Below are 26566 nucleotides of genomic sequence, written 5' to 3' on the forward strand. Positions count from 1 at the left end.
TAAACCTATTATAAACGCTTATGCATATTGTATAATGGATCAGTGATGGTCAATAAGTGATGAGTCTGTCTAAAGGATTTAGAAAAGGGGAAAGATTTCCCGCTGAAATCTGTAAATGTATAAATAAATGTATAAAGAAAGATTTTGCTGCAGAAAAAAAAGATGTTGGAATAATGAAAAAAAAAATAGCTAGGGTACTGCTAGTTAGGGATTAGCACTGATAGCTGATTTGTATGCAGGGCTGAGATGGATGAAACCCTGAGGAAAGACTTGTGGCTTATTTGTTGATGAAAGATAATCAGAAATGTTACAAGAAAAAAAAAAACCCATCCTAACTGGAGTACAAAACATAAGGACCAGATATGCCAGTACATACATGTGGTGCAGTGCAAACACAAATTGCCTGACATGTAAGTGACGGCAATTTGAAAGAGCGCAGTAATTGACGTAAGTGCCCACTTCTCTGCAAGAAAGGCAGCGCTGTATTCTAAATGGTTGGGGTTGCGTCTCACAAACATTAGAGATGTAAACACAAGATGGTGTTCTTGGGGTCATAGGCAGCATTCCTCTTCCTCCAAACACCACAAGTTGAGTTGATGCCAAAGAGTTCAATTTTTTCCCATCTGACCACAACACTTTCACCCAGTTCTCTTCTGGATCATTCAGATGTTCATTGGCAAACTACAAATGGGCCTGTACATGTGCTATCTTGAGCAGGAGGACCTTGCGAGCACCGCAAGATTTCACACTATTCAGTTATTTTGTGTTTCGCCCATTTGCGAATTATTGCGCCAGCTGTTGTCACTTCTCGCCAAGCTGCTTGGCGATGGTCTTGTAGCCCAGTCCAGCCTTGTGTAGGTCTACAGTCTTGTCCCTGACATCCTTAGACAGCTCTTTGGTCTTGGGCATGGTGGCTAGTTTGGAATCTGGTTGATTGATTGCTTCTGTGGACAGGTGTCTTTTATACAGGTACTGTAACAAGCTTGGATTAAGAGCATTCCCTTACAGAGGGGGCTCCAAATCTCAGCTCATTACCTGCATACAGGGAAGACACCTGCGAACCTGAAATCTTGCTGGTTGATAGGGGATCTAATAGTTATTTCACTCATTACAATGCACATCAAGCTCTGACTTTTGAGCACTGGGTTTTTAAGGGTTCTTTGTTGTTATTCTGTCTCTCACAGTTACAATAAACCTACCGTTACAATTATAGACTGGACCTTTATTTTGATTGAGAGCAAAAGTACAAAATCAGCAGGGGATCAAATACTTTTTTCCCTCACTGTACATCCCTTGTAAGTACATAAGGCTTAGTCTACACGGACGTTATCCCCAGAGTTTAACCTGAGGCTTTTAAAGCCCATGTTTTAAATTCCTATGCATTCCAAAATGCTTCCATTGATTTTAATAGGGTTTTCTCGCATTTTCCCCCTTTTTTAAGCACTTAAAATGAAAATGCAGGAAAACGCGTTAAAATACGGAGAAACGGGGCATAGGCGTTTTAATGGCAAGCTTTAAAACGCTAATATAAGTGCATAAAAAAAGCATATAAATGCAATAGGAACGTTTACTTGCGTTTTCAAAAATGTCCGTGTAGACCCAGCCTAAAATAATTTATTGCATTACACAAATACTTCCAAAAGAAATGAGATAAATATATATTAGTTGGAAACTCAAGACCTTTTATGCTAACTTTTTGTCCCCATGAACTCCTGGTGTTACTTTGCATATAAATATTTTCTAGTGCATTACTATGTTTTCTATATTCATTCGAAAAGTCCCTTATCCCCTGAGGTTCATTAGGACATTGTTGTCCCACAAAAGCTTGTCATGTCTTTGCATTTTGCCTGTACTGGACAACAAATAGCCGTAGAAATCATGAAACTGAGTTTGCTGTGGCATGCCCTATGGGTATAGGATAAAACCATAGAGTAAAAGCTCATGATTAAGAAAAAAATCCCACTACACTACATCTGTTTCTCACTGAAAGCCCCTGCTAAGGACTAGTGCAGCTCTTTTCTTTAGTTGAATGATTAACATTTCACCCACTTCCCTGAGCTCAGGGCATAAACAATCTTCCGTCTCCCAAGAGCCTTTAAGAAGGAAATATTTGCATGTGCAGACAGATACCTGTTTTCGTGATACTTGCTGAATGTGTTTTTTTTTGTGATTTATGCTTTACCACTAATATTTTCATGTATTCCTTGTACATAGCTTTGACTTCTGCAAGGATAAAGATGAGAAACATCCTTCAGAAAACCTTGGACAAGTCCTTTTCGGAGAAAGAATTGCATCATCGCCATATAGGGTATACATTATTTCCTTGCACTGCGATTTTTTACATTTTGCACAATTATTATAGTTTTGTTTGCATTGTAGCAGGTTTCAAGCGGTTTTCTTTTTTTGCAGGTTAAACTTAAGCCCAGTTTATAAGATTTCACATATGTTTTATTTATTTATAGCTATGGTTTTACTGTTGCTAATCAAATAATAAAAATGTTTATTTTTCTTTTGTCAACAGTTTTCCTTTAACAAGAATGCAAGCTGTGCGCTGGTTTGTAAAAATGAATACAGTTCAACAGTTAAAACTGCTGAGCTTGATTTCATTAAAAAGGGCATCCAGCTTAACTATCAGCATCACTGGTGAGTAGAAATATGTCTTCCACCCATATGGCTTACATTGTTATTGCTATGTCAACATTTGCTTTTTATTTTAGAAAAAAAAATCCTCTTTTTGGGTTACATGCTCGTGTAATATATGGGTTCAGTAAACACATTATGGTTCATTGCACTGAAAAAAAAAACTGTAGCAGCTCAAATTTTTAAGTTTATTTTATATCTATTGGCAGCCAAATTTAAATAAATGAGCTGCATTGATATAACGCTTGTTAACACTAAACATCAAGCTAATGCGTTCATGCACCAAATGAGACCAAATAGGCCTGAGTGGCTCCTAGGATTTGATTCTGCATGCTGTGAACATAATTTCGTACAGTTAGGTTACACAATTTTTACCTGTTATAATTACAGAATATCTGAGTGTGTGTTTTGAATATGTCACACTACAAGTACAGTTGTGTTCAGAATAATAGAAGTCAGACATTAATATCCTGATCAATGTTTTTGGTAGAAAATATATTTATATATGGCAAATAATTTACTAGTAGGTGTAGTAATAAAAAAAACAACAGCCCTGACCTGCTTGCTGCTAATTCTGTGTAATGGATTTGTCATTTAAAAATTCATAATAGCTTGTTCAAAATAATAGCAGTGTGGAGTACATATAGTGAGGTCATTCATTGTGTGAAAAAAAGTGTCAATTATAGCCCTCATTTAAAGGAAGGCAGCAAATGTTGTAATACAATGGTAAGAAGCCCCCACTACATTGAAAAAAAATATGCTGAAGAGGTTACAGTTTTCAAAAGAACACATTTACTGTCCTAAAGAGAAATAGTGGAACATTTTGTGGACTGATGAAAGCAAGATTGTTTTTTTTTTTTTTTTGGGTCTAGGGGCCGCAGCCACAGACAGGCCTATTTTCACTTACCAGGGATCATGGTGTGGTTTGTATGCCAAAGAGGAAATGTCCTTCAAAAGAGTGTTTCAACAAGACACCTAAATGAGCAAAGTCTTCGTTCCAGACCAGCAGGATTGACATTATAGAGTGGTCAGCCCAATCCCCGAACCCTAATGCAATAAAAAACTTATGGGGTGACATCAAAAATGCTGTTTCTGTGGCAAAACCAAGAATTGTGGGAATTATTAATAAACAGGATTTATATAGCGCCAATACATTACGCAGCGCAGTACATTAAATAGGGGTTGAAAATGGCAGACGAATACACAGTGACACAGGAGGAGAGGACCCTGCCCCGAAGAGCTTACAATCTAGGAGGTGGGGGAATTGGAATGAAATCCAATCATCCTGGGCTGTTCACAGTTGCCAGACGTTGGTCTACTCCAAGCAACACAGATGTGCAGCAGTTCCCAGAAACTGTGGTTATACAACCAGCAAAAGAACATTTTGAAACATTTTTCAATTTCTACAGTGAATGTTTGAGTTGTAAAGAATAATGCAGACACTGCTATTTTTGAACAGCCTTGTCTTAACTCTGTATAGGAATATTGCAAGTTTTGATACATTTTTCATCATGTCTTGATTTGGAATAGAATGCGCAGGGTTCCCAATGCATTTTGTGTGTATAGAAATAAAAGCTATTCTAAGAATTTTTAGCTCTATTCACTTCTTTAAATGCACTGATATTATTCTGAAAACAACTGTATAAAAGACACAACATTATTGCTGCTCAGTATTTTTTAAACTTTGCAGATTTTCACTATACACCCTACTAAATATCCTCCTGACAAGTCCTGTCTGTGTCAGCTAAAGCAGGCAGAACTATCCTATATTTAAATAAGTGTTCTTCATGGTATGGCTAATCTTGATGCTTTTATTCTAGGATTATTGACAATATGCCAGTGACGTGGTGTTATGATGTGGAAGATGGTCAGAAATATTGCAGTCCAGGGTTCCCTATTGGATGTGCTGTAACTTCTGATGGAAGAGTGAAGGATGCCTGCGTGATTAATGTAAGCTGAGAAACTGAGCTCTTTGGTGCTGACAACTGCTAAAATAACAACATATATTGCTAACCATATCATTATTTACTAGTACTTTACGAGTACTACATTGCTAGATATATTATATATATATATATATATATATATATATATATATACTTTATTATATTCTACTCTGGTAGGTGGGCATATGCTTCATATATGGGCTACATATGCATTCTGCAGTCAATTGGCCTCTGTTGAACTCCTTCAGAGATAAAATGTAATCTAAGTTGCATGAAAAATACATTATTTTTATAATAGAGATGCATGTCTTAACGTGTTTAATAGAGAAACAATATGCAAAACCATTGTTCAGCACTACCAAACAGGAGGTAGCCCTTAATCCCAGCCTTAATAGTGGCCGAAGAGGGCTTCCCAATCCTGCAATATGTCACAATTCTTTTTTTTTTTTTTTTTTTTCACCTCTGAGCACTCAAGACTTTCATGGCTGTTGTCAGGATGTAGAGCTGTGGGGATATAGTTACCTCAGTACACTGATCTACTCTTTAAAAAAACTGACCTGTACACTCTCACTCTCACAAGTTCTGCCAGGGGAGCTGTTCTCCCCTGGCAGAACTTGTGTGCAGTTTATGTCCGGACAGCTTTAGCAAAGTGCAAAGGTTGACCACTGATGTTTATTGGTTTTATCCGTATGTGGATGACCTACATTTGAGGATACAGAAGGTGAAATAAGCCATTCCTATTGCATCTCCTGTTAGCATAAAGTATTGTTTTTTTTTTTGCTTGGTATATTGATTTTTATTTATTTATTTTTGGTTTTTATTTTTTTTTTAAAAATATTTTTTTTTTCTTTTTGTTTTTTACTTCTTTTAAGATTGAAGGGCTTATTCACTTACACATGTGAAGACTGAAACACAAGAGATTGCAATGTTATGGGAAAGATTTAGACTTTGATACGTATAATGATTCTTAAGCTTTTACTTTGTAATATATTTATATAGGTCATGGAAGTAGGTTTACTCTAGGTATTTAGTGCCGCACTTTGGCTCTCTATGATAGGGGTTGGCTAATTTTTTGTCTTAGGTCAGCTTCACTTTGCTGGAACTGTTTTGTAGTTTGGAATTGTGACAATCACAGCTTCCATTAGGTTCTTCTGAGGTGAGTAATTTAATTTGCAATAGATTTCCGTTAATGGGGACATGCTATTAGTTAATCAAACATCACTTAAAGGTTAGCAACGGGCTGTCATGTAATAGTTGTAATTAAAGATTAACCTTGAGGAACGTTTTAAGGGAAACCTCATATAGCCTTAATTAGTAACAAGGTTATCCCAGGGTGTAATTCATAAATTCATAATCAACGACTCCTTAATTTACTTGACAATATGTAATTATTATGTTACTTTACACTTCTGATATATGTTCTAGAAATTGCCCTTAATGCTGCAGTAACCGATTGTGTGTCCAGACCTTTTCTTTTGTCATTATGTTCTATGTGCTCTGTGCATATATATTTGTTAGGTGTATTAAGTTAAGGAATCTTCTTTTTGAATTTTTAAGAAATCATTTGTCTTTTCAGAATGAGTTTAACAAGAAAGACACCTTTTACCTTTTCAATCATGTTGATATAACCATCACATATCACAGTGGTAAAGATGAAAACTGGAATGGAGCAAGGCTGGTTGCTGCAAGGCTTGAACCTAAAAGGTGATTGTGTTTTGTTCTCATGCATCAAGCTTCTAATAGCACAGACTGCTTTGTATTCAGTAAATAAAATTACATTTACATGCATCTTCCATTTAGGTTTATAAAACATATGTTCACGGGAGACTGACTTATGGTAAATGCTGCAATGAAAACAGCAAATTTAGAGCTATTTTTAAAAGCAACATTTTTTTTTTCCCCACGTCACCTCAAAACCTGAATCTGACTGGCTGCACTACTTGAGTTCTCTTTGCGCCAATACAAACAAATATGCAGATGGCTTATCACGAGTTAAAGTCTGATTAGTGATCAGGCAGGTCTTTATTTTCTTTTAAATAAAACATAATTACCTGCCTGATGATAGGATGCTGTGATGCGTATTCAGGTAACTGGATAAACTTCTGTGTGCATGCGTGAGATCAACATCTTTCCCCTGGTGGGAAAAAAATGCCCCTACTGTGCATGCACAAGATGGGGCATGCGCACAAGGAGCAGCCAGAGCCTCCTAGAATGCATGACATAAGTATCGCAGGAGGCTGTGCGCTCCCATTCAGTCAAGATCTAAAGTAGCCGTGTTGCACCGTTGAACCGTGTTGGTTTTCTACCTTAATAAAGATGGACTTTTTAAAGATTTGTCTTCTATAAAATATTCTTTAATAAGCTTTTTATTTCATTGTGTATGTTTATATGAAGAAGACCTAAAATATACTGTATTGATTAATTGATTTCACCATTTTAGGATTGCATTGCAAACCTTTGTTCACATTAACCTTCTGTACTTCACACTGGATCCTTGGCATGTTCACTAGGAGATCTGGGCTTTATCGCACAAATGGACAGATAGTATTTCAGTTGGTTAATTTTTGTTTTTCTATTTTTTTTGTCAGTTATAAACATACCGATGTAAAAAACCTGAAATGTGAAGGTCACCCAATGGAAATACCCAAAGACATAACCAACCATCTGGATGTTATCTATACATATTCAGTGACTTTTCAGGTAAGTGTTTGGAAATGATTTATCTTCTGTGGAACATAACAGTATTATAAAAAAACAGATTAAGGGGAATCTGTTGTGTTTTAAAAATATTTGCTTTACTTATGTTTAAAGCTGTGTACACATGTTTTATTTTTGCCGTTGGAAAGGATCTTTCATAATCCTTTCCAACGATAAAAGAATGAAAGATGCATGAACGAGCGCTGTACGTACAGCCCCATTCTGCTCTATGGAGAGGACAGGGAGAAGAATGACAGAACGACTCCGCTCTCCTTTTCACTTTCATTGCGGTCTTTCGTCGTTCATGGATGCGTGAATGACATTGGACAAGCGCTGTACACACAGATTCTCGTCTGATACTAGACTGAGGCGTAAATCGGACAAGAATCATCCTAAAGTGGGCCTGGCACTAAAGTAATATGTAAACTGCCATCTTACTGAACTCATTCTAAAGATTGTAGTTTCGGTCACACACCTGAAACAAGCATGCAGATAACTATGTTGCAATTAGCTGAACACTTGAATTGCATATACATTTTGGCATTTTGGCATACATATGGCAGCTTACACAATCTTTGTGTCTGGAGGAAAAAATATTCCCTGCCTATGAAAGGAATTCTTCACTGTAAGGTCTGTGAAAATGTGGAATTGACTCCCTCAGTAAGTAGTTTCAGAAACTAATATAGATAGCTTTTAGATAAAGCTGGATTTTTTTCTAGAAGCACTGAAAATAACGGGGGATTAATGTTTTAAGGTAAAGATAAGACTGTTTATCCAGAAAATACCCAAATATTATTATTATACAGTATTTATATAGCGCCATCATATTACGCATTGCTGTACAAAGTCCATAGTCGTGTCACTAACTGTCCCTCAAAGGAGCTCACGATCTAATGTCCCTACTATAGTCATATGTCGTTAATGAAGTCTAAGGTCAATTTAGGGGGAAGCCAATTAACCTAACTGCATGTTTTTAGGATGTGGGAGGAACCCGGAGGAAACCAACGTAGACATGGGGAGAACCTGCAAACTCTATATAGATAGTGTCCTGGCTGGGATTCGAACCTAGGACCTAGCAAAGGCCAGAGTGCTAACCCCTGAGCCACCGTGCTGTCCATGACATAACTATCCCATAACTATCCAATTGTCTCATGGAGTCAGGAGGAAATTTTTTTCCCTTGTTGGAGCAAAATAAACCAGGTTTTTGCCTTCCTTTTAGATCACCCACCTATGTCTATAAGGTTTTATATGGGATATGTTTATTTCCCTAGGGGTTACATCAATCAAACAATCATTTACCTAGTTTGTGCCGAAGTTTTCATAATTAAAGGCCGGTCATTGCTACTTTCTCTACTTGTGTAGGGTGATTAGTCTTGTATATGCTTCCCTTCTACTTCTTTCAGGTAAAATGTGGTGGGAAGCTATGATGGTTCTCCCATCTTTTATATTAGCATTTTCATATACAAGACCTTCTTCATCTTCTAGGAAAATAATACCATTGAATGGGCATCTCGCTGGGATTACATACTGGAGTCCATGCCACACACAAATATTCAGTGGTTCAGGTAAGACTGGATGAAAACTCCTATAGATTTGCACCTTAATAATGAAAAAAAATCCAATATATTTTGAAATACAACTAGTTTTAAGTACCTAGTTTTTCTCCTCCTGTAATCACCTGCATAGCTGCACTTGGAATAGGAGGAGGAGATTCCGCTTTAGCAGCCACTTATTGCTGTTCTCTGGTCTTCCCTGTCTATTTAGCAGGCTGTGATTATAATATTTTTATATAAGTATGTTGGATTAGCAGCTTTTTACTACAATCTAAAATGTGTTCATAGACTGGTCTTGGGAACTATAAATCTTTTTGACTGAAGCAGCTGTTTCCCTATCTACTGTGCACTTCTCACACTCTTACTTTCTGGAATGTAGAAACCCCAGGGATGTTGCCAGAACTTCTACAGGAGAGCTTCAGGCTTTTTTGCTAAAATAACTGCTTATTTTGCGAGCTTGTAAAAATGTGAAATTGGTAAATGGTTACTTGGAACATTCATGAGCTTATACTAAAGTCTCTGGACTTTTCTTGGACTACTGTTCTTTAAAGCCAAGTTTTATACATCTGCTTAAAGAGGAGTTATTGGCTAACCAAAAATGGTTAATGAACATTGTGGTTTTAGATAATATTTAGGTTTTAGGTAATATTTACTATATACAGTTGCAAAAAAAGGCTTTCTAAATCTTGCTTTTATCATATCCTGTTTTATTGTGGCATCCCTTTTACCTTATCCCTCAATGTGTGTTGCCCAAGCCTGACTTGGTCAATCTTTTTTGTTTTTTTTTTTACTTTTCCTCAGAGGCCAGCGTTATGAAAGAACACATGTTAGGCATACCCCAAGTTGTGCCTGACAATTTCTGTGCAATGAAACATCAGATTGCTCACCTAATCTGAATTGCCCAATGGCTATATCAAAGTAGCATTTCAGTTTGTAATCTGCCAAGTTAATTATCACACACAATTTAGAAGGTGTTTTAAAAGGGACGCCAGCTTTGCTTTTTTTCATACAGAGTGCTGGCTATAGTGGAGAGTGGGATGATGTCATTTGTGAAGTTACTAACTGCGTTTTCAGATAAGGGAAATGCCGAATAACCAACCACAGCCTTCACCTTGAACCACATGTAGGACCTGTAAAAACAAAAAAAGTGAATTTAATGAAAAGATATGGGGCAGCTTATTGAATTACTGTATATAATGCTGAGCTATCGCATTTTTTAAATGTTCAGGATATTTGCATAATATTTTTATCCTCCCGTTGAAAGTATATAAATGTATTAAAACACATTCATTGCAATATATTCTTGAAAACCCAAACTCTAAACTTTTCTGTAAAAACTGTCAGGGCTGTGTGTGACCCTGCTGGGAAGTTATCTTTCCCAGACATGGACTACAATAAAATTCTGCCATACTAAAGCTGCAATAGGCAATATACACAGTTTTTGGCAACTATTTATTTTATTGGTCCCTCACCCCAGTCCAGACTTAATTTCACTGTTTTTCCAGCCCTGATGAAAAGTGATTCTTGTGGAAGATGTAAATTCCAGTCAGGGGTGTAGAAAAAAAACACCACTCCCTATATTTACATCCAGAAGACTCCATAGGCCTGATTTTTTTAAAGCTATCCAGGGAGAGGATACACTTTCATCAGTGAACCTGGGTGATCCAACAAATCTGGAATGGGTTTCTTAAGTCATTTGCTATTTGTTAGCAAATGTTTTCAATCTTGGACCAGATCCATTCCAGGTTTGCTAAATCACCCATCTTCACTGATGAAAGTGTATCCTCTCCAACCTTGGAGAGCTTTATTTAATCAGGCCCATAGAGTGTTCGGGATGTATAAAAAGGTAGTCGGGGAGTGTTTATTTTTTTTTTTCCCCTTATCAGTTCTTTCCACAGTCCTGACCGGTATTTTACATCTTCTCCACTTTGTCCAAAAGTTTTGGCTGGTCACAGGAATCTCCAAACCATTTGATCAACAAAGGAATTATTTCTCAACCATGTTATGTTGCTTAGGTGTATGATGAGTAAACCTATAGGCTGTATAGGAAAAAACAAAGAATACAGTTTATGTAAATAGCAAATAATATGCTTTATATTGAATGTATGTCAGTTATTAGTGTTGTTTGCCTTTGTATTACTGTATGCAGAAGAAACAGGGAATTGTTATTTCTTTTTTTTTAGTATTATGAACTCCCTGGTAATTGTCCTCTTCCTGTCTGGGATGGTAGCTATGATCATGCTGCGCACTCTTCACAAGGACATAGCACGATACAACCAGATCGATTCTTCAGTGAGTATTCTATGCATGGAAACTTCACATTCATTATTGGTCATAACCCAAATTAAACAGTGGATAATTTTCGATATGTCGTTGTCTCCTTTATAAGTCATTTCCACAACTTTGCATTGTAACAATGTAGAGGAAGAGTTTTCTAAAGACAAGCTGTTTTTCTACTGCTGAACCTTGACATCGCAACATTTGCTAATTTAAGACCATTCCACTGGTGGTTGTCACTGCCAACCAGTGCCTGTCCAGCATGTTAGGAACTGTATACATAATGTATTTTTATTTTTTCCGAAGGAAGATGCACAGGAGGAATTTGGTTGGAAACTGGTGCATGGTGATATATTCAGACCTCCAAAGAAAGGAATGCTACTCTCTGTATTTTTGGGACAGGGAACCCAAATTTTCATCATGACATTCATTACTCTTTGTAAGCATAATATTTTATTTTGTACATACATTTTAGCGTTGGCCTTGTCTTCTATTTATTTAAGCAATGTGAAATGCGGGTTATTTGAAATGTTATGTAATTGTTGTAAATCAGTATACCTCATTTACTAGGAGGATATCTGTAAAAATTGTTTTACAGATATTTGGCTACAAAGAGAGTAGGAGGCTTGAGGATTAAAAAAAAGTATAGAGGCGGAAGAGTGGTTGAGATTAGTAGTAAATTCCAGAATGACTGACTGTTTATGGTGTCAGAGGGGTATGTAATATTTTTCTGTCAAATTTCAAAGTAGCCTTGGTCTGCATGGTTCCCCACATATCAGAAATTGCAGAGAAAACACAGAGGATTTTCTAAACAGCTCTGACACACTCCACAACCTCTGTGTTTTCTCTACAATTTCTGATATGTACCTTGGGAACCCACTTCTAATATCAACCACTCTTTTGCCACTTTTTTAATCCTCAAGACTCCTACTCTTGGTGTCACCCTGGATTTCCAATTAACCCCCATAGCGGAATTTGCTATTGCTGCTCGCATTTGCAGTGAGATGTGAAGCACAATGCCGGCATCACAGCGTGACAATCCGATCGCTGCTGGAGCGTGGGGCAAAGGTAAGGGGGGCTTCTAAAGTTACCCCGAGTGTGACTCGGGATTACCGCTTTTTGCATGTAAAAGCCACCCCGAGTCACACACTCGGGATTAATTCTAGGGGGTTTAAGTCCCTCCACTCCCCTGAAGGAGCCATACAGTGAAACGTATGGAGGGGGGGTGATCTTTTGGGTAATCATTGCGTATTTAAATAGATAAATGGTCTGACTTATACATGTTTGCTCAATACTAGCCCAGTTGATCACTTTAAGTAAACTATTGTAGTTGCCAGTAAGGCCGTTCAGTTGTGTACAAGGCTTAGCAACCATTTATAAGGCTAAGGAAAAAGGTTTAGGGTTACTTTCATTTGTATCTAAAAAGAGACCAGACAGACCTTACTTTCTTTTTCCTATAGGAAAATGTATGCTGGCCATACATGACAACACATTTGTTTTGACGATCCAGCTCTTGATTTAAAAATCAAGATCAATAATATTTAGAAAATATTTAGAAATTATGACAAAAATACAGATATTTTTACATGTATGGTCGGTCAGTATTAATCAGTTCACTCAGAAAAATAAAAATTATAACTTAAATATATGATGGGCTTTCCTAAAAGAAAACCTCCAGCAAGCTATACCACTTTTCTGTCTGCGTTTTTACTTGGTTAGTCACTTTTACATATAAGTGAAGTTTTTTTTTTTTTTTTTTACAGAATGATTATAATCTAACGTTAAACTATTTGTTTTCCAAAGTCTTAGCATGCCTTGGATTCCTATCGCCTGCTAACCGAGGAGCATTGATGACCTGTGCTGTCGTATTGTGGGTCTTGCTGGGAACTCCAGCTGGCTATGTATCTGCTCGGATGTATAAGAGTAAGTTGCCATTGTATTGAGTGTATTGATGTTTCTGGAATAGGTTTTGTGATGGTAATTGCTAGGTTTCTGCGTTTTACTATATTGCCATAAACATGTAAATCATAAATATTACAGCAGAATAGAATAGTACATACCTATTAAATTGATGGGTATTGTTAACAATTTTTAGGGCTGCTTTTTCTATTCAGATGATAAAAAACTGCTGGCAGGCCTTTAGTAAAGCAATTTATTTTCAGTTCTTTTTATGTATGTAGCAAGAAAGTTTACATTAATGTTTAATTTTGATTTTTTTTTCTGTAGCATTTGGAGGTGAAAGATGGAAATCGAATGTGCTACTGACAGCCCTATTGTGTCCAGGGTAAGTTCTGCTGTCAAGTGAAGCTGCAGTAAAATGACATTATGATGTGATTTGAATCCTACCTTGATGCAGTAAACCTAAATGTTAAAAATAGAGAGCAGAAAGATTTTATATGGCACAAGTGACAGGCTGTGTATCTTCTACAATAAAACAATTTACACGCTTGCTTACAAATATTGATCTAAACTCGTCACTTCTCCTTTCTTTCCAACATCTTCACCTGGTTCCTTTCAAATTCCGGAACTTTGGCCATCTTTATCATTTCCAGCAGTCGGCTATATTGCTATACAGAAGATTGTCAGAAGGCAGGAAAGTTAGTTTTTTTGCAGGAGATACATAGCCTGTTCTTTCTGCATTAAAGAAAACTTTCCTTCTTGCTTTTTTTCCACATTTAGGTTTAGTTCGTGTGTTACACCTAGCACAGACCTGGGGGAATCCAGAATATTGAAGCACTTATGACTGCCTGCATCTTTCTGATATTTTAATAGTTGCAGATTGCTGTAGTTTTCACTTAGAATTTCAGAAGGAAAATATAGGGGGTTGGCTGTGGGAAACTTACAGCTAGTTAGACATCAAATAATGGGTTTCACCACTGAAGTCACAAAGAAACAAATCGGCTTCCATGCTTTGCATCAACCCCATACCTAATAATCATTTGGTGCTCTTTCCTTTTCATGTAGGATAATGTACAAGTCTGCCATTTCCTTCTTTCTTTGTATAGTAGACCTCAAGGCTGAGTTGATAAAAAAAAAAATACAGCTGCATGTTTTAAGGGTATAGTAATTGGGGTTTAAAAAATTACTTATGCTGAACAGAATCGCTGTCTTGGATCCCTACAGCAGTCACCTGGCTAAGAAAAAAGCCACGTGATCATTTCAAATGCAGTGAATCTTGAAACGCAAAAACTAAATGATTCAGGCAGAGAGGTTTTTGTTGCTTTTCTTTATATTCATGAAGAGTATTCTATATAATGTAATGTAATATGTTGTTGCTATATAAATCCTGTTTATTAATAATAATAATAATAATAATAATATAATAATAATAATAACAGGGTTCTCCCCAGGCCCTTTTAGCTGGGCGCGCCACTCGGCACTTTTCAGCACCCACCTGGCTGTTTTTGGGTAGTTACTAAAGAGTTTGGTCACAATACAGTTGCTACCACCCGCCTACAATTTCTTCCCACCCATCTTAAAAAAAATTCTGGGTTGAGCACTGTAATAAGATTAATAATAATAATAATATAAAGAAAGTTTATTGATAGTATTAAGATTGAATAAATGTGTAGTTTATGCTTTACTAGATTTGGCCACCAGAGGGAAAAATAGGCGAGCTGTTAGTATGACTTTATATAAAGATATAATGTATTTAGCTATATGTAACTATGTATCTAATATAAAGAATGCTTGAAAATTTTCCTAGATGTTTCTTTGTTGAAATTAGCTGTAATGTCATATTTATTTCTTTTGTTCACAGGATTATTTTTGCTGATTTCTTCATCATGAATGTTATTTTGTGGGTCAAAGGCTCATCCGCAGCAATGCCCTTTGGCACACTAGTGGCTATTCTGGCAATGTGGTTTGGGATTTCTGTCCCCCTAACATTCCTCGGAGCATACTTTGGATTTAAAGAGAGAGTGAGTATTTGAAGATTTGTTTTTGTTTTTTTTTTTGGAAAAGCATATCTAAGCCAATACCCCCCCCCCCCCCCCAAAAAAAAAAATGTAATATTTTTAGTGTTATCACCTCTTACATGGCATTGCTGCGTTTTTTTTCTTTTTCATCCTGCTTGGTTATCTTGCAAAATACTTATAGCAGAATAGGCCATAGCTACTCTAGGACAGACTGGGGTTCCAGAACATCAGTGCCTAATCCTTTTATTCCCCCACCTTTACTCTGTAGTGAAGGGTAAACAGATATTCTTTGTTGCTGCACTGGCAACAGTTCTAAATGTACTCCCACAATGTTGCTAATCTATTGGCAAATCTCCATTTGTTTGTATCGATGATACATGATATGAACACTAGGTGGCATCATTCTCACTCTGATCACTAGTCCCCCCCCCCCCCACTAACACAATAATTTTCCATTGTCGGCAACAAATACAAACTCACAAGAGCATCTGGTGCCTTTTACATTTAATTATCAGCAAGGGGATATTTATGAAGCTGATGTAGATAAAATTACAGGTAAAATGATGATTGAAAATAAATTGTGTACCTCATTAGAAGTCGTTATTTAAGTCGATGCTGGCAAAAATATGGAAAACTATTAAAAAAATGTAATCTACTTTTGCTAAGAATTTTATTCTAGTTGGGGATGTTACTTTCTTCTTTCAGAAATAAACTGAATTTTCCTGGCAGTTTCCTCACCTGCCTTTTAGTATTCATTATTTGGAACGATTTGCTTGTAGCAGATGGATTACCAAAGCAATGGGAGCAGCAAAAAGAGCAGACTGCTGCAAGAACTTGTTTAATGGCAGAACTTCACACGCTGTATAAGATTAAACGAACCTATGTAGCCTAATTGTGCCCTGATCAAATGTAGACTTTTTAAATGCTGTATAGAAATCATTTGATTTGTTATGTAGTTTTATTTCTTTTATAGCCCATTGAACATCCCGTCCGCACAAATCAAATACCGCGTCAGATTCCCACACAGTCTTTCTTCACAAAACCATTACCTGGCATCATCATGGGTGGTATTCTGCCTTTTGGCTGCATTTTTATCCAGCTGTTTTTTATTCTCAACAGTATTTGGTAAGTTTGTTTTATTCTGACAGTGTTTTTATACTTTAACACAATTCCTTGCCTTGGGATGATGAAGCAGGAACATGATATATTGTTTTAAAAAGATGGGCAATATAGATTTTAAAATGGATATTTTTGAAATTGCTTTTAGAATGACATTGTATCTAACTTCTATTTAGCCTGCTGAGTTACCTAGCCCCCTCCTGGTAATGAATGGCATACATAATATTGGATAGCAATACATGAAATGCTCCCAATTTGTCACAATATCACGACTTCCCTCTTTCCAGCTCCCACTGGTAGTGGATAGGTGGTTAAATCTGACACGAAGACCCACCTTTCCCTGCTTTTAAAGTTCATGAACAATGCAGCAAAAAGGCTGCATTTTCACAGTTGGTATATAGTATGGTTGGTCAGTAATTGCTCAGCAGGTGAGAGCTTTTATATAAAATATCAGGCACTCCTGATGGAGAAAATCTGGAGCTGACGTGGTGCAAGGCAGACCATGGCAGGTTCTAATGCCACTCATAACACTAGCAAATGGGTTGCTGGAATGTAATTAAGGAGCCATGGCCAAAGTTTAAACCCATATGTGATGAAGGGCTGCCCATGCCATCAAGATTAGGCTCTCAATTTTTCTTGAATATTCCTGTAATACTTTGTAAATACCTGGTAATGCTTCTGGAACTTCTTCTGAGGACTGTTGCTGGTGTTAAAAGTAAGTTTTTTTTTTCAATGTGTTATGTGTCTCTGCTGTATTATCTATAAGCCTCTCTGTTAGTTCTGAAAGCAGCAAAGATACAGGAAATGCTTTAAAAATAAGTAATCAGAATGGAGGTATGGAAACTGCCATTGCTTGTTTCATTTTTCTTTGGGGCTTTTCTACTTGGATAGTCACTGACCTTGATGCTTGGTATCTTGACACTTCCCAGGCTCATGTGCATTTTGTATGGGTGGATCTAAACTCAAAAAACAGTCACTATGAGGTAGTGCTAATTGACAAAGGATGCATGCAAATGTCAAAGAGAAATATAAAGCCCTGGCTCCTGGTGGCTGTTTTGGCTTCAATATGCAGTGCACGTCTTGTGTAGAGCCCGGTACAGTGGTCAGTGTTGCTGCATACAGGGCCAACCTCCAGAGACAATGTAACTTCTGTGCATGGGCAGAGATTGCACCATCAGTGGCCGTCCAATGGCTGAAGAGGATCTCCATGCCTTTGGAAGTCCTCCATGGATTAGACAGAGAAGATGGAGGCTTCCTCTGATCTTGCAATGACAGGTCCTGCACCCATTATTGCTCTGGGACGGCTGCACACAGGTAAGTCTTTGTCAATGGCGGCAAGTATGCTGTGCATGCTTGCTGATAAGGACAGAAACTCACCAACTAGTACAGTATGGCTTTAGCTAGTAAAGAAAGAGTAAGGGTGACGGCTCAGGGGCTTACAGCTTTAAAAATAAATGTTCATTAACAGCTCTTACTGTTTTTTGACAGATTATCTTTACAAATGCCAGTATGAGTTTAGACATAGGGTGGTAAATGGGAAAGAGCAACTGCAACCTTATGCTAGACATAAGCTGTGCGTGGTGTTGTCAATTAATATGTAAATTTATCCTTGCAATTGAAAACAAATATTCAATCGCCAACTTGTTTTCAGCATCAGCATTGTGATTGTTTTTTTTTTTTTTTTTTACCATTATATCCAATTAAAATAAAGATTGTGCCACAAAAAGTAATTTTGTGTTCTTGGGACTGTACTGATGAAAATTTATATGTATTTAAAATGGGGGAAATAAGTATTGAATTCATATTTTTTTTCAGTGAATATATTAGGAATGGGACTATTGGCATAACATTTCCCTCAAATATCTGTGCCCACCCAAGTAATCCACACATACAAAGAAATCACAACAATTGCGTCCACAAATTATGTGTAATAAAGTGGAATGACACATTGACTAAGTATTGAACACGCTTACTAAAATGTATTTAATACTTAGTAGAAAAGCCTTTGTTGGTAATGACCGCTTCAAGATGCCCCCTGTATGAAGAACTATGCATTGCTCATTTTGGCCCATTTACCCATACAAACTGTCTTTAAATCAGGTTCCAGGAGCTTCTGTAAACTCTAATCTTCAGTTCTTTCCATAGATTTTCGGATGGATTCAAGTCGGGTGATTGTCTGGGCCTTTTTAGCAGCTTTATTTTCTTTCTGTGAAACCAATTGAGGCTTTCCTTGGCTGTGTGCTTGGGATCATTGTCTTGCAGAAATGTCCACCCTTATTTCATTTTCAGCATCCTGGTAAATTGCAGCAGATTCTTGCTAAGAATATGCTGGTCCATTTCTGCATTCATTTTTCCTTCACTTATATAAAGTCTGCCAGTACCATATACTGAAAACAGCTCCACACCATGATGGTTCCCACCTCCAAACTTCACCCAAAACACACCATACTAACAGTGATGTGCAGAGCCACCCAAAGAGTTCAGTTTTGGTCTCATCTGACTGGACTATATTCTCACAGGATTTCAATGGCTTGTCCAAATGTTGTGCGACAAACTTTAAACAATTTCAACATGCTCTTTCTTCACAGTGGAGTCTTGCATGGTGAGTGTGCATAAGCTTCTGCTAATTCCAGGTCTTTCTGAATCTCTCTGCGAGTGATCCTTGGCTCTTGGACAACTCCTTGGAATTTTCTTTTGATTCCTCTGTCATCTTGCATGGAGCACCTAATCATGGCTAGTTTAGGGTGAAATGATGTTCTTTCCCTTTTTGAATTATGACCCCAATGGTGCTTACTGGAACATCGGAACATATTCCCTGTGTCATTCCATCTTATTACATATAACTTTTTTTATTGACATACTTCTTTTAAATTCTTTGTGTGTGGATTATTTGGGCAGTTACTGACATCTGCTGTAAATTTCATGTCAATAGCTCGAATAGCAATATATTTACTCAGAAAAACATTGTGTTCAACACTTATTTCTCCTGCTGTGAGTGTGTATATATGTTTGCGTGTGTGTAGATATTTCTCAATGTACAATTGTCTAAAAGTTGTAGCAATTGAACAGCTAACTAATAATGTATGTGGTGGCTGTAAATGACAAAAACATAATGGTCTGTTTGAATTGAACTGGAAATTGCCACTGTGGATCACAGGTGCACTTTAGAGTGGAACGAAACTTAAAACGCAAAAAAAGTTGCGGACGCTCGGGTCCTTGAATTTATAATTGTCTCTTCTACAAAAAAAATAAACTTGCCTTTCTGTTTTTAGTTATTAAAGTGTTTTAAACTCCTTGCTTCAACTCTTGCACTTTTACCTGATCTACTTCTGGGTTTGGACTCTTTGGTTATGTTGATTGGCTGTACCAGAGTTACATAACTCCTGTGAATGTGCAGAAAAGTTCATTCCTGGCAGCCCTTTGCTGGGATGGTGCATGCACAGCTCCGTGTACATTATAAAGAAGAGTGTGAACCGGCAAAAAACTTTCACTACAATACAAAACCTGCCTGCTCACAAATTTTTTTTTTTTTAAATTAGGGTTTAGTTCCTGTTTTTTCATATTATAATTATTAATGTTACATGAAATAACTATTTTATGAATCGATACCCTTTTATGACTTGATAGTTTAATAATTTACTCAATAGGTTAAGCCATGTGAGTGTGTATGTGACCTTTTTTATTGACCATTCACTTTAATGCAATTCATATTCTCTGTTACACATAAACTTTGTTTGCATTGTAAAACTCAACGTTTGTCTGCTTTCCTCTATGTTCGGCCATTAAATAAATAAACTGTGGACAATCCATTTGTGTGTTAAAATCATTTTATGTTTTTTGTTTTGTAGGTCCCATCAAATGTACTATATGTTTGGTTTCCTGTTTCTGGTGTTCATAATACTGCTAATAACTTGTTCAGAAGCCACCATCTTGCTGTGCTACTTCCATCTATGTGCAGAGGTATTTTACCTTCTTTGCCTATATTACATGTTAAGTTTTGTTGAAGATTTTCCCAAAAAGCAATACTTTGTCAAATAGCTTTCAACCCTATACAGTCCAGTGTTTTTCCTAGAATTTTTTTAAGGTGAGTGGGGGAAAGCTTTAGTCAGGTGACTGCCCCTGTGACCCAGTTTATAAGTATTCAAAAACAGCCACTGAAAAGTGCTGGGTGGTGCGCCCCGGTAAAAGGGTCTGGGGAGAACACAGCAGCTGTCACGTGAGGACCAGATTCTGATCAGTTGAGTACATTGTTTTCCAAAGGAGAATCATCATTGTTTAGGTCTTATTGCAGTACAAATCTTACCAAGTCTTGGAAAAAAGTACTTCTAGTTTTCCTGGAGATAAACAATTATTTTGTTTTTGCACCATGAGGTTACAAGTGGGAACTCTGGAAGCTATGTCCAAAAAGGCAGCCATAGGGCAAATTATTAGTCACCAGTATTGCCTGTGATATCCCTGTTCTTGCCAAGTCTTGTTCTGCACTTTTTCTGTGTGGATGTGGCCATCTTGTTAGAGGTGCAGTGTTAGGTTTTTGTAGGAACTTCCAGCACTGAGATGGGTGAGCAGTACAGTGATGACATTACCAGATCAGTCACAGGCAGCAGTGTTGTAAATCTTAAACTGCAGATTTAGCACTGTGGGCCCCCGGAGAGCTGAGGCACATTTACATCCTAGAAAGCATTCTGTTTTTTTTTTATATAGGGAAATTGCAAAAATGTCAATTTTTCTACTACACAATTACCATTTATAAATTTGTTTCCTATGACATACAAGATGCTCACTTTTCAAGTTCACGTCCTAGCATTGACCCTACATATGTTTAAAGTTTGGACCTGAATTTTGCTTTAATGCTAATTTGTTTAAAATTTTTTTTTTTTAACTAATTTTTTTTTTCTTTCAGGATTACCATTGGTGGTGGAGGTCTTTCCTAACAAGCGGATTCACTGCTGTTTACCTTTTTATCTATGCAGTGCATTATTTCTTCTCTAAGCTCCAAATCACAGGAACAGCAAGCACCATTTTGTACTTTGGCTACACAATGATCATGGTCTTAATTTTTTTCCTGTTTACAGGTAGGTAGTAATTAGAGACAATTCTGAGAATTGTCTTTGTTTTATTCATGCTTCCTGTTTATGAAATGGGAGGATGTGCAAGAGACAGTCAAGCATTATTTGTTCTAGATGTGAAGGCTTAAAAAAACAGGGATGCATTTCTGAGGCTTAAAAAACAGAGACACATTTCTGAAACTGATTGAATTGTGTGTTTGTGTGATTGAACATCTATTGCACAATAAAAATCATTGTGCATGAGAACACTTTTCACACTTGTATTAAATGGCAAACTTTTGTTAAAGTGTACATGTCAGTATAGAAATATTTTGTTTGGTCATAGATTGCAAAAAGACATAAATGGACTTTACCAATAGAAAGAAATATACATACATCTGTACGTACTGATATTCCATCACTATAAAGCTTTGTCCAGTTTGCCTCAATGAATTGGGTAAGAAAACTCCTTCCTGATCCCCCAGGGCTATTGGATTTTCCCTGGATAAACAATCACTGCTGTTATTGCCTATATATGTTGGTAGGCAGTTATATATGGTGTTTCTAAGAATGCATTTCTATGCAGCGTGACACCATACATGTTACCGCACCTCATGAGTAAAAAAAAAATTAACTGAATCTGTACAGCCTGTTTCTAAGGAAGTACAATTCACATTTTTGCATCTCTTACTGTGAGAAAAGTTTAAACTAAAAAGTTACCTTGGTGGACAGTGCACAGAGTAGTCCTGTCATTGTACTTCATTGCCAGTAACACTGCATACTAAAACTCCCAGTATGAGAGCTGCAACTCTCATCAGTTAAGCTTGTCCTTCTCTGCTCTCTCTCCAGTTTCAAAACATCTTTGAATTGGTGCCCAAAACTGGACTGTACATTCCAGAAAAATACCTTAATAATGCTTTGTATAGAGGCAAAATGATTATCTTCCATTTTCTCCTTTTTGAAATCATTGATTTGCCTACCTGTTTCTGGCATTGTCAGCTTCTTGCCTGAACCATTGGCCATGATTTATTAAAGTTCTCCAAGGCTGGAGAGAGGATACACTTTCATCAGTGAAAACAGAAATCACAGCTAAAAAAGATAATGTCCATTTTTTTTAACTTAATACATCAGTGGTTTGGATTCCCTTTACCAATCTGTTATTGATTTCCTTGAGCCATTAAATGTCATGATCCCTTTTCTAGTATACCTTTCTTGCTTTTGCCATTAAGCCTTACTAATTAGCCTGCAGTGTTTGTTTTTCCAGTTTTTTCCTCTTGTATGAGTTCAGGTGAAGAATGAGTCATTTTTCTCTGTAAAGAAATGATAAATCCATTCTCTGGTTGATGTGAGTAATCATTTTACCGTTTGTTGCGGGAAAGCCTTGCAGAGCGTTCATTTAACCAGTCTTAAAGGGTTAAGTGCATCTAAAGTTATAGGCTTTTTTATTTTGCTAGAAAAGGGAATTAATAGAACATATCTCAGGTTTGTATTTTTGTCTGTTCCTATTGGGGAAAAATTGATGGGGACTGCTATCACCAGGATTTAAAATGATGGAGGTCTGTTGGAGGAGGGAAAGATTCTCTTTATCCTAAGGTTGGAACACTTTCAGAGCCTAACCATGCTTAGTTAACATTAAGAATCAAATGGTATCTAAATACACAAGTGGAATACATATAAGGGAGTTGTTTCACCTTCCAATTTTGCATTTCTGTTCATTTAGACCTGTGTTTTACATCCCTTGCCACCACTCACAATCAAAATCATTGCACTACAGTATTTTTACCTACCCAGTCTGCTGATTGGAAAGGGAGTAGCAGGGAACTGATGGAGTCCTCTCTCCCGGAGTCTCCCAGGAACCCTGTCAGCAAGTTTTTTGTTGGCACACTTTGCCTGCAGAACTCCTATTTCAGCTCCTAATGCTGCCTCTCCTTATCCCAGTTTAATTGCTTTATTACAAAAGCTGAAATAAAGTCGAATTCAGCTACTTGCACTGGTTTTATTCTAAAAAAAAATGCTTGTGTGCATTTCATATCTGCATGTATCCAGTTCAGCCTATGAGCCTCTTGCCATGTTAAAGAACTGTCAATTAGTTACAAAACGAGGCAATACTCATTACGTAAATGTAGTCTTTTCATTCAGAACAGTAACAGGTTTACTCAAATTCTGCCCTTCCAAGATGCATATTTGTATCCCTTTCATTAGCCAGAACTAAAAAGTTTTGATCTTTAGTTTCTCTGTCCCCATATGGTAGTGCCGGGTGTCTGAGTGACCACACACCCTATGTTCTTGTTACCGGGTATTTTTCTTTGCATCTCCTACCTCCATCTACAAGTTTAACTAAAAAATGTTAAAGCCTAATATTAAAATTTGTGAATGTATTTACCATGTTTCATTATAGTCAGCACTTGTTGCTTGGCTAAAGGACATATTGAAAAGGCGAGACCCTGGTGCTTTCCTATTCTTTTCTAAATCACACAGCTCTTCCTTTATACTAGCCTGTCGCTGACAACAATAGTGAGATCCCCTTTTTTTTTTGCCTAGCATCCTCTGCAGTGTTACTACAAACAGGCAAGGTAGCTAAATTGCTTTAGTTGCTTTGACGCCTGGGTTCCCATTTAGAATCACAGTAAATGTTTGCATGCACAGCCGATTTAGTCTTTGTTGCGGGCTGTAAAAAAAAAAAAAAAAAAATTGCCGGCTGTCTTTTTGCATTCAAGAAAGCCCACTTCATGAAAAAATGTAAATTAATTAATTCCAATCTGCCGTGAAGACAGAGCAAGGCAGTTGTCTGCTGGTGTATGTTTTCACTTGCCTAATGTATGTTTAGACAGATCCAGCATTAAGCTGCTCTAATTTAGTGCTCTCTCTGCCAGTGTTTTAGAAAGAGCTGCAGACAATTATAGAAATCTCATATTACTGAAAATGTGGGTAGATCAGCTAAGTGATTTTACAAGTACATCCTGAACTGCAGCATTTATAGCAATCTGTATTGACTGAGCAATATTCTTTTACTGTAGTAAGTTTATTCAGAAAGGTGGTGTATAGAGTAGTAATGTGTAGTAGTAGCCCATATTAACCTATTGCAAGCCATCTGTTATTTGACATGGCCACAGTAAAGCACACTGGTGGCTAAAGCAAATATGATTTTTCCTCCTTTAAAAGCTCAAAATAAGTGCATGGAAACCTTAATAAAAAATTTTATTTAACTTTATTTGCTCTATTACATATAAAACATCACACTTTTAGGTATATTGTATATCTGGTATTCCTGGCAGAAATCCAACAACCTTCTTACTTCTATGATATCTGCTGACTGCTATTAGCATTGTTTGCAGGTCTCTCTGTAGTTATGGAGAAAGGGTTGATAGTTCTATCATCCTTGCATGCGCCCAGTCCTAGGGAGACAACGCTGCTTCTCTGTACATCCTGTGAGTGGGGGTTTTAAACATTGGACAGGAAGGGTATTACTTGTAGGATCACTGGGAAAAAAAACATCTTTAGCCGCCACAATTAGACTGGCGGTCTGAAATGTATTTCATATTTTTAAGTTTAGATGCATTTAGGATGGAGGGCTTTTTATTGTTTTACAATCCTTATCTTGGTATTTTTATAGGCGTTAAAGTGTTTAGGTAGTTTGCTCTAAACTGGTTCTTGCTGCTATAGATACTCATGAAACTGAATCCTTTTGATAATGAAACCTTTAATCATTCTGCTATTTTCTTAGCATAATAGGATATATGTACTTTACCAGCAAGACTGCATGCACACGTCAAATAATCATTGCCCCAGAGGAACGGTCAAGCATCTGTTATGAGGTTGCCTGATATTGTTCATCAATCTGTCATGGCAAGTCAGCGAGTGATAATCATGTATCACTGCTGTGCATGTCAGTGGAGAAGAGCACAGCAGGGTCCTTTCTCCTGTCATTGCTGTGTACAACAGGGCAAACTATTGCTGCCCACTGCCCAGGCCATACTCTCCAGGTCAAACAAAAAAGCCATAAACACAGATAATTGGGAGTGTTCACAAACAGTGGCAACACGGCATAGGGTGGATGAACCTGCAAACCATTGGCTTTGTTAACAAAACGTAGGATCCGTATCGCTACTGCCAACTTGAAGTAGACCAAGCTTGTCATAGGAAACAATAGGAAATGGGAATTACGATTATCGCAGAATCCATTCCTTGACCTTATTTTACATACTAACATAACTGTTTTCTTTCAGGGACCATTGGATACTTTGCATGCTACTGGTTTGTCAGGAAGATTTACAGTGTCGTAAAGGTGGATTAACCAGGGCAACCCCATTGGTTTCTGTAAATTTCTCAGCAGATACCTATGTATATGAAGATACTACCTTGTAGAGACTTGAAATAGTTGTTGGGATGGCACACAGTGATGACTTCTTCCAGAGACTTGGCATCTTGGGGAATTGTGTTTACAGCATTCCATCCACTTCCTTTTATTTTTAAACCCCCATTTGTAATCTATTGTAAATACTGAAAAGTATGTTTCCAGGATGATGTTGAGCAGTTTTCATTTTGCAGTCCTACGTGACCGGTGATCATGATGTTGTTTGATATTCCATGATGCTATAAGGCAGTGTACATTATTGATACCGTGCCTTCCAAATAATATTCATGAGAGGTTTACATGTACAAATGTTTGTGTCCATCTATATTACATTCTATGTTTTTTTAATTTATGTACATTTTTATGGCATAGGTTTTAAATCTGGCTTCTCAGTTTAACCAAGGTTCCATTGTTTAAAAGAAATCCCTTCTCAGTGTAAATGCTTGGCATATAATGAGCAACCTCTTCTGTAACTTTTTAAACTGTGTAATAAAAAGCATAAAAAGGTACCCTTTAGTCCAAATTGAAAATGAAGTTTTGTACAGCATAAACGTATGCACATTTTACATGCCAGGTACTGTTTTCATTTTTAATAATTGTTGCTTCCCATTGCACTCGACTCCTTTGATTTGTAACTTCTCTTTGTCAATCAGGAGAGGAATTCTAGCTGTAGTAATTACCAAAAGATCATGTCAAGGCAAATTTAGGTATTGGTGGGTTCTAGAGTATTATTTACCCACAGGGGCATCTTACCCTTGCTTCATTTTTAGCTGTTTTTATTATATTAAAGATCTTTTTTTTTGTGATAAAATGGTAGTTTGACTACTTGGTTGCTGAGGCCACAACTTCATTATTACTACAGCCTGGACCTTTTGCTCAAATCTGTCAGAGTTGGTTTTCAATATGAACTTTTCACAAACCTGGGGAATTCAAATTAAGCATATGATTAAATGTAGAATCAAATTTTACCTTCAGTTTTTATGCCATGTTAAATCCATCAGTAGGTCCAAATACAAAA

General features: G+C 37.0%; 1 protein-coding gene across 1 annotated transcript in view; it reads left to right on the forward strand.

The window, feature by feature from the left end:
* Window positions 1-26566, forward strand: part of LOC140342978 (transmembrane 9 superfamily member 2-like) — a gene marked incomplete at its 5' end in the record, with an annotated part of 28798 nt that extends 2232 nt beyond the window's left edge. The window contains 15 exon segments of the mRNA XM_072429387.1: window positions 2215-2308; window positions 2522-2643; window positions 4461-4590; window positions 6163-6290; window positions 7175-7286; window positions 8769-8848; window positions 11020-11128; window positions 11420-11552; window positions 12917-13036; window positions 13340-13397; window positions 14874-15033; window positions 16004-16155; window positions 19998-20109; window positions 21050-21221; window positions 25421-26566. Coding sequence (XP_072285488.1) covers window positions 2215-2308; window positions 2522-2643; window positions 4461-4590; window positions 6163-6290; window positions 7175-7286; window positions 8769-8848; window positions 11020-11128; window positions 11420-11552; window positions 12917-13036; window positions 13340-13397; window positions 14874-15033; window positions 16004-16155; window positions 19998-20109; window positions 21050-21221; window positions 25421-25488 — 1750 coding nt within the window.

Source organism: Pyxicephalus adspersus, chromosome Z (assembly GCF_032062135.1).
Source record: "Pyxicephalus adspersus chromosome Z, UCB_Pads_2.0, whole genome shotgun sequence".
Lineage (NCBI taxonomy): Eukaryota > Metazoa > Chordata > Amphibia > Anura > Pyxicephalidae > Pyxicephalus > Pyxicephalus adspersus.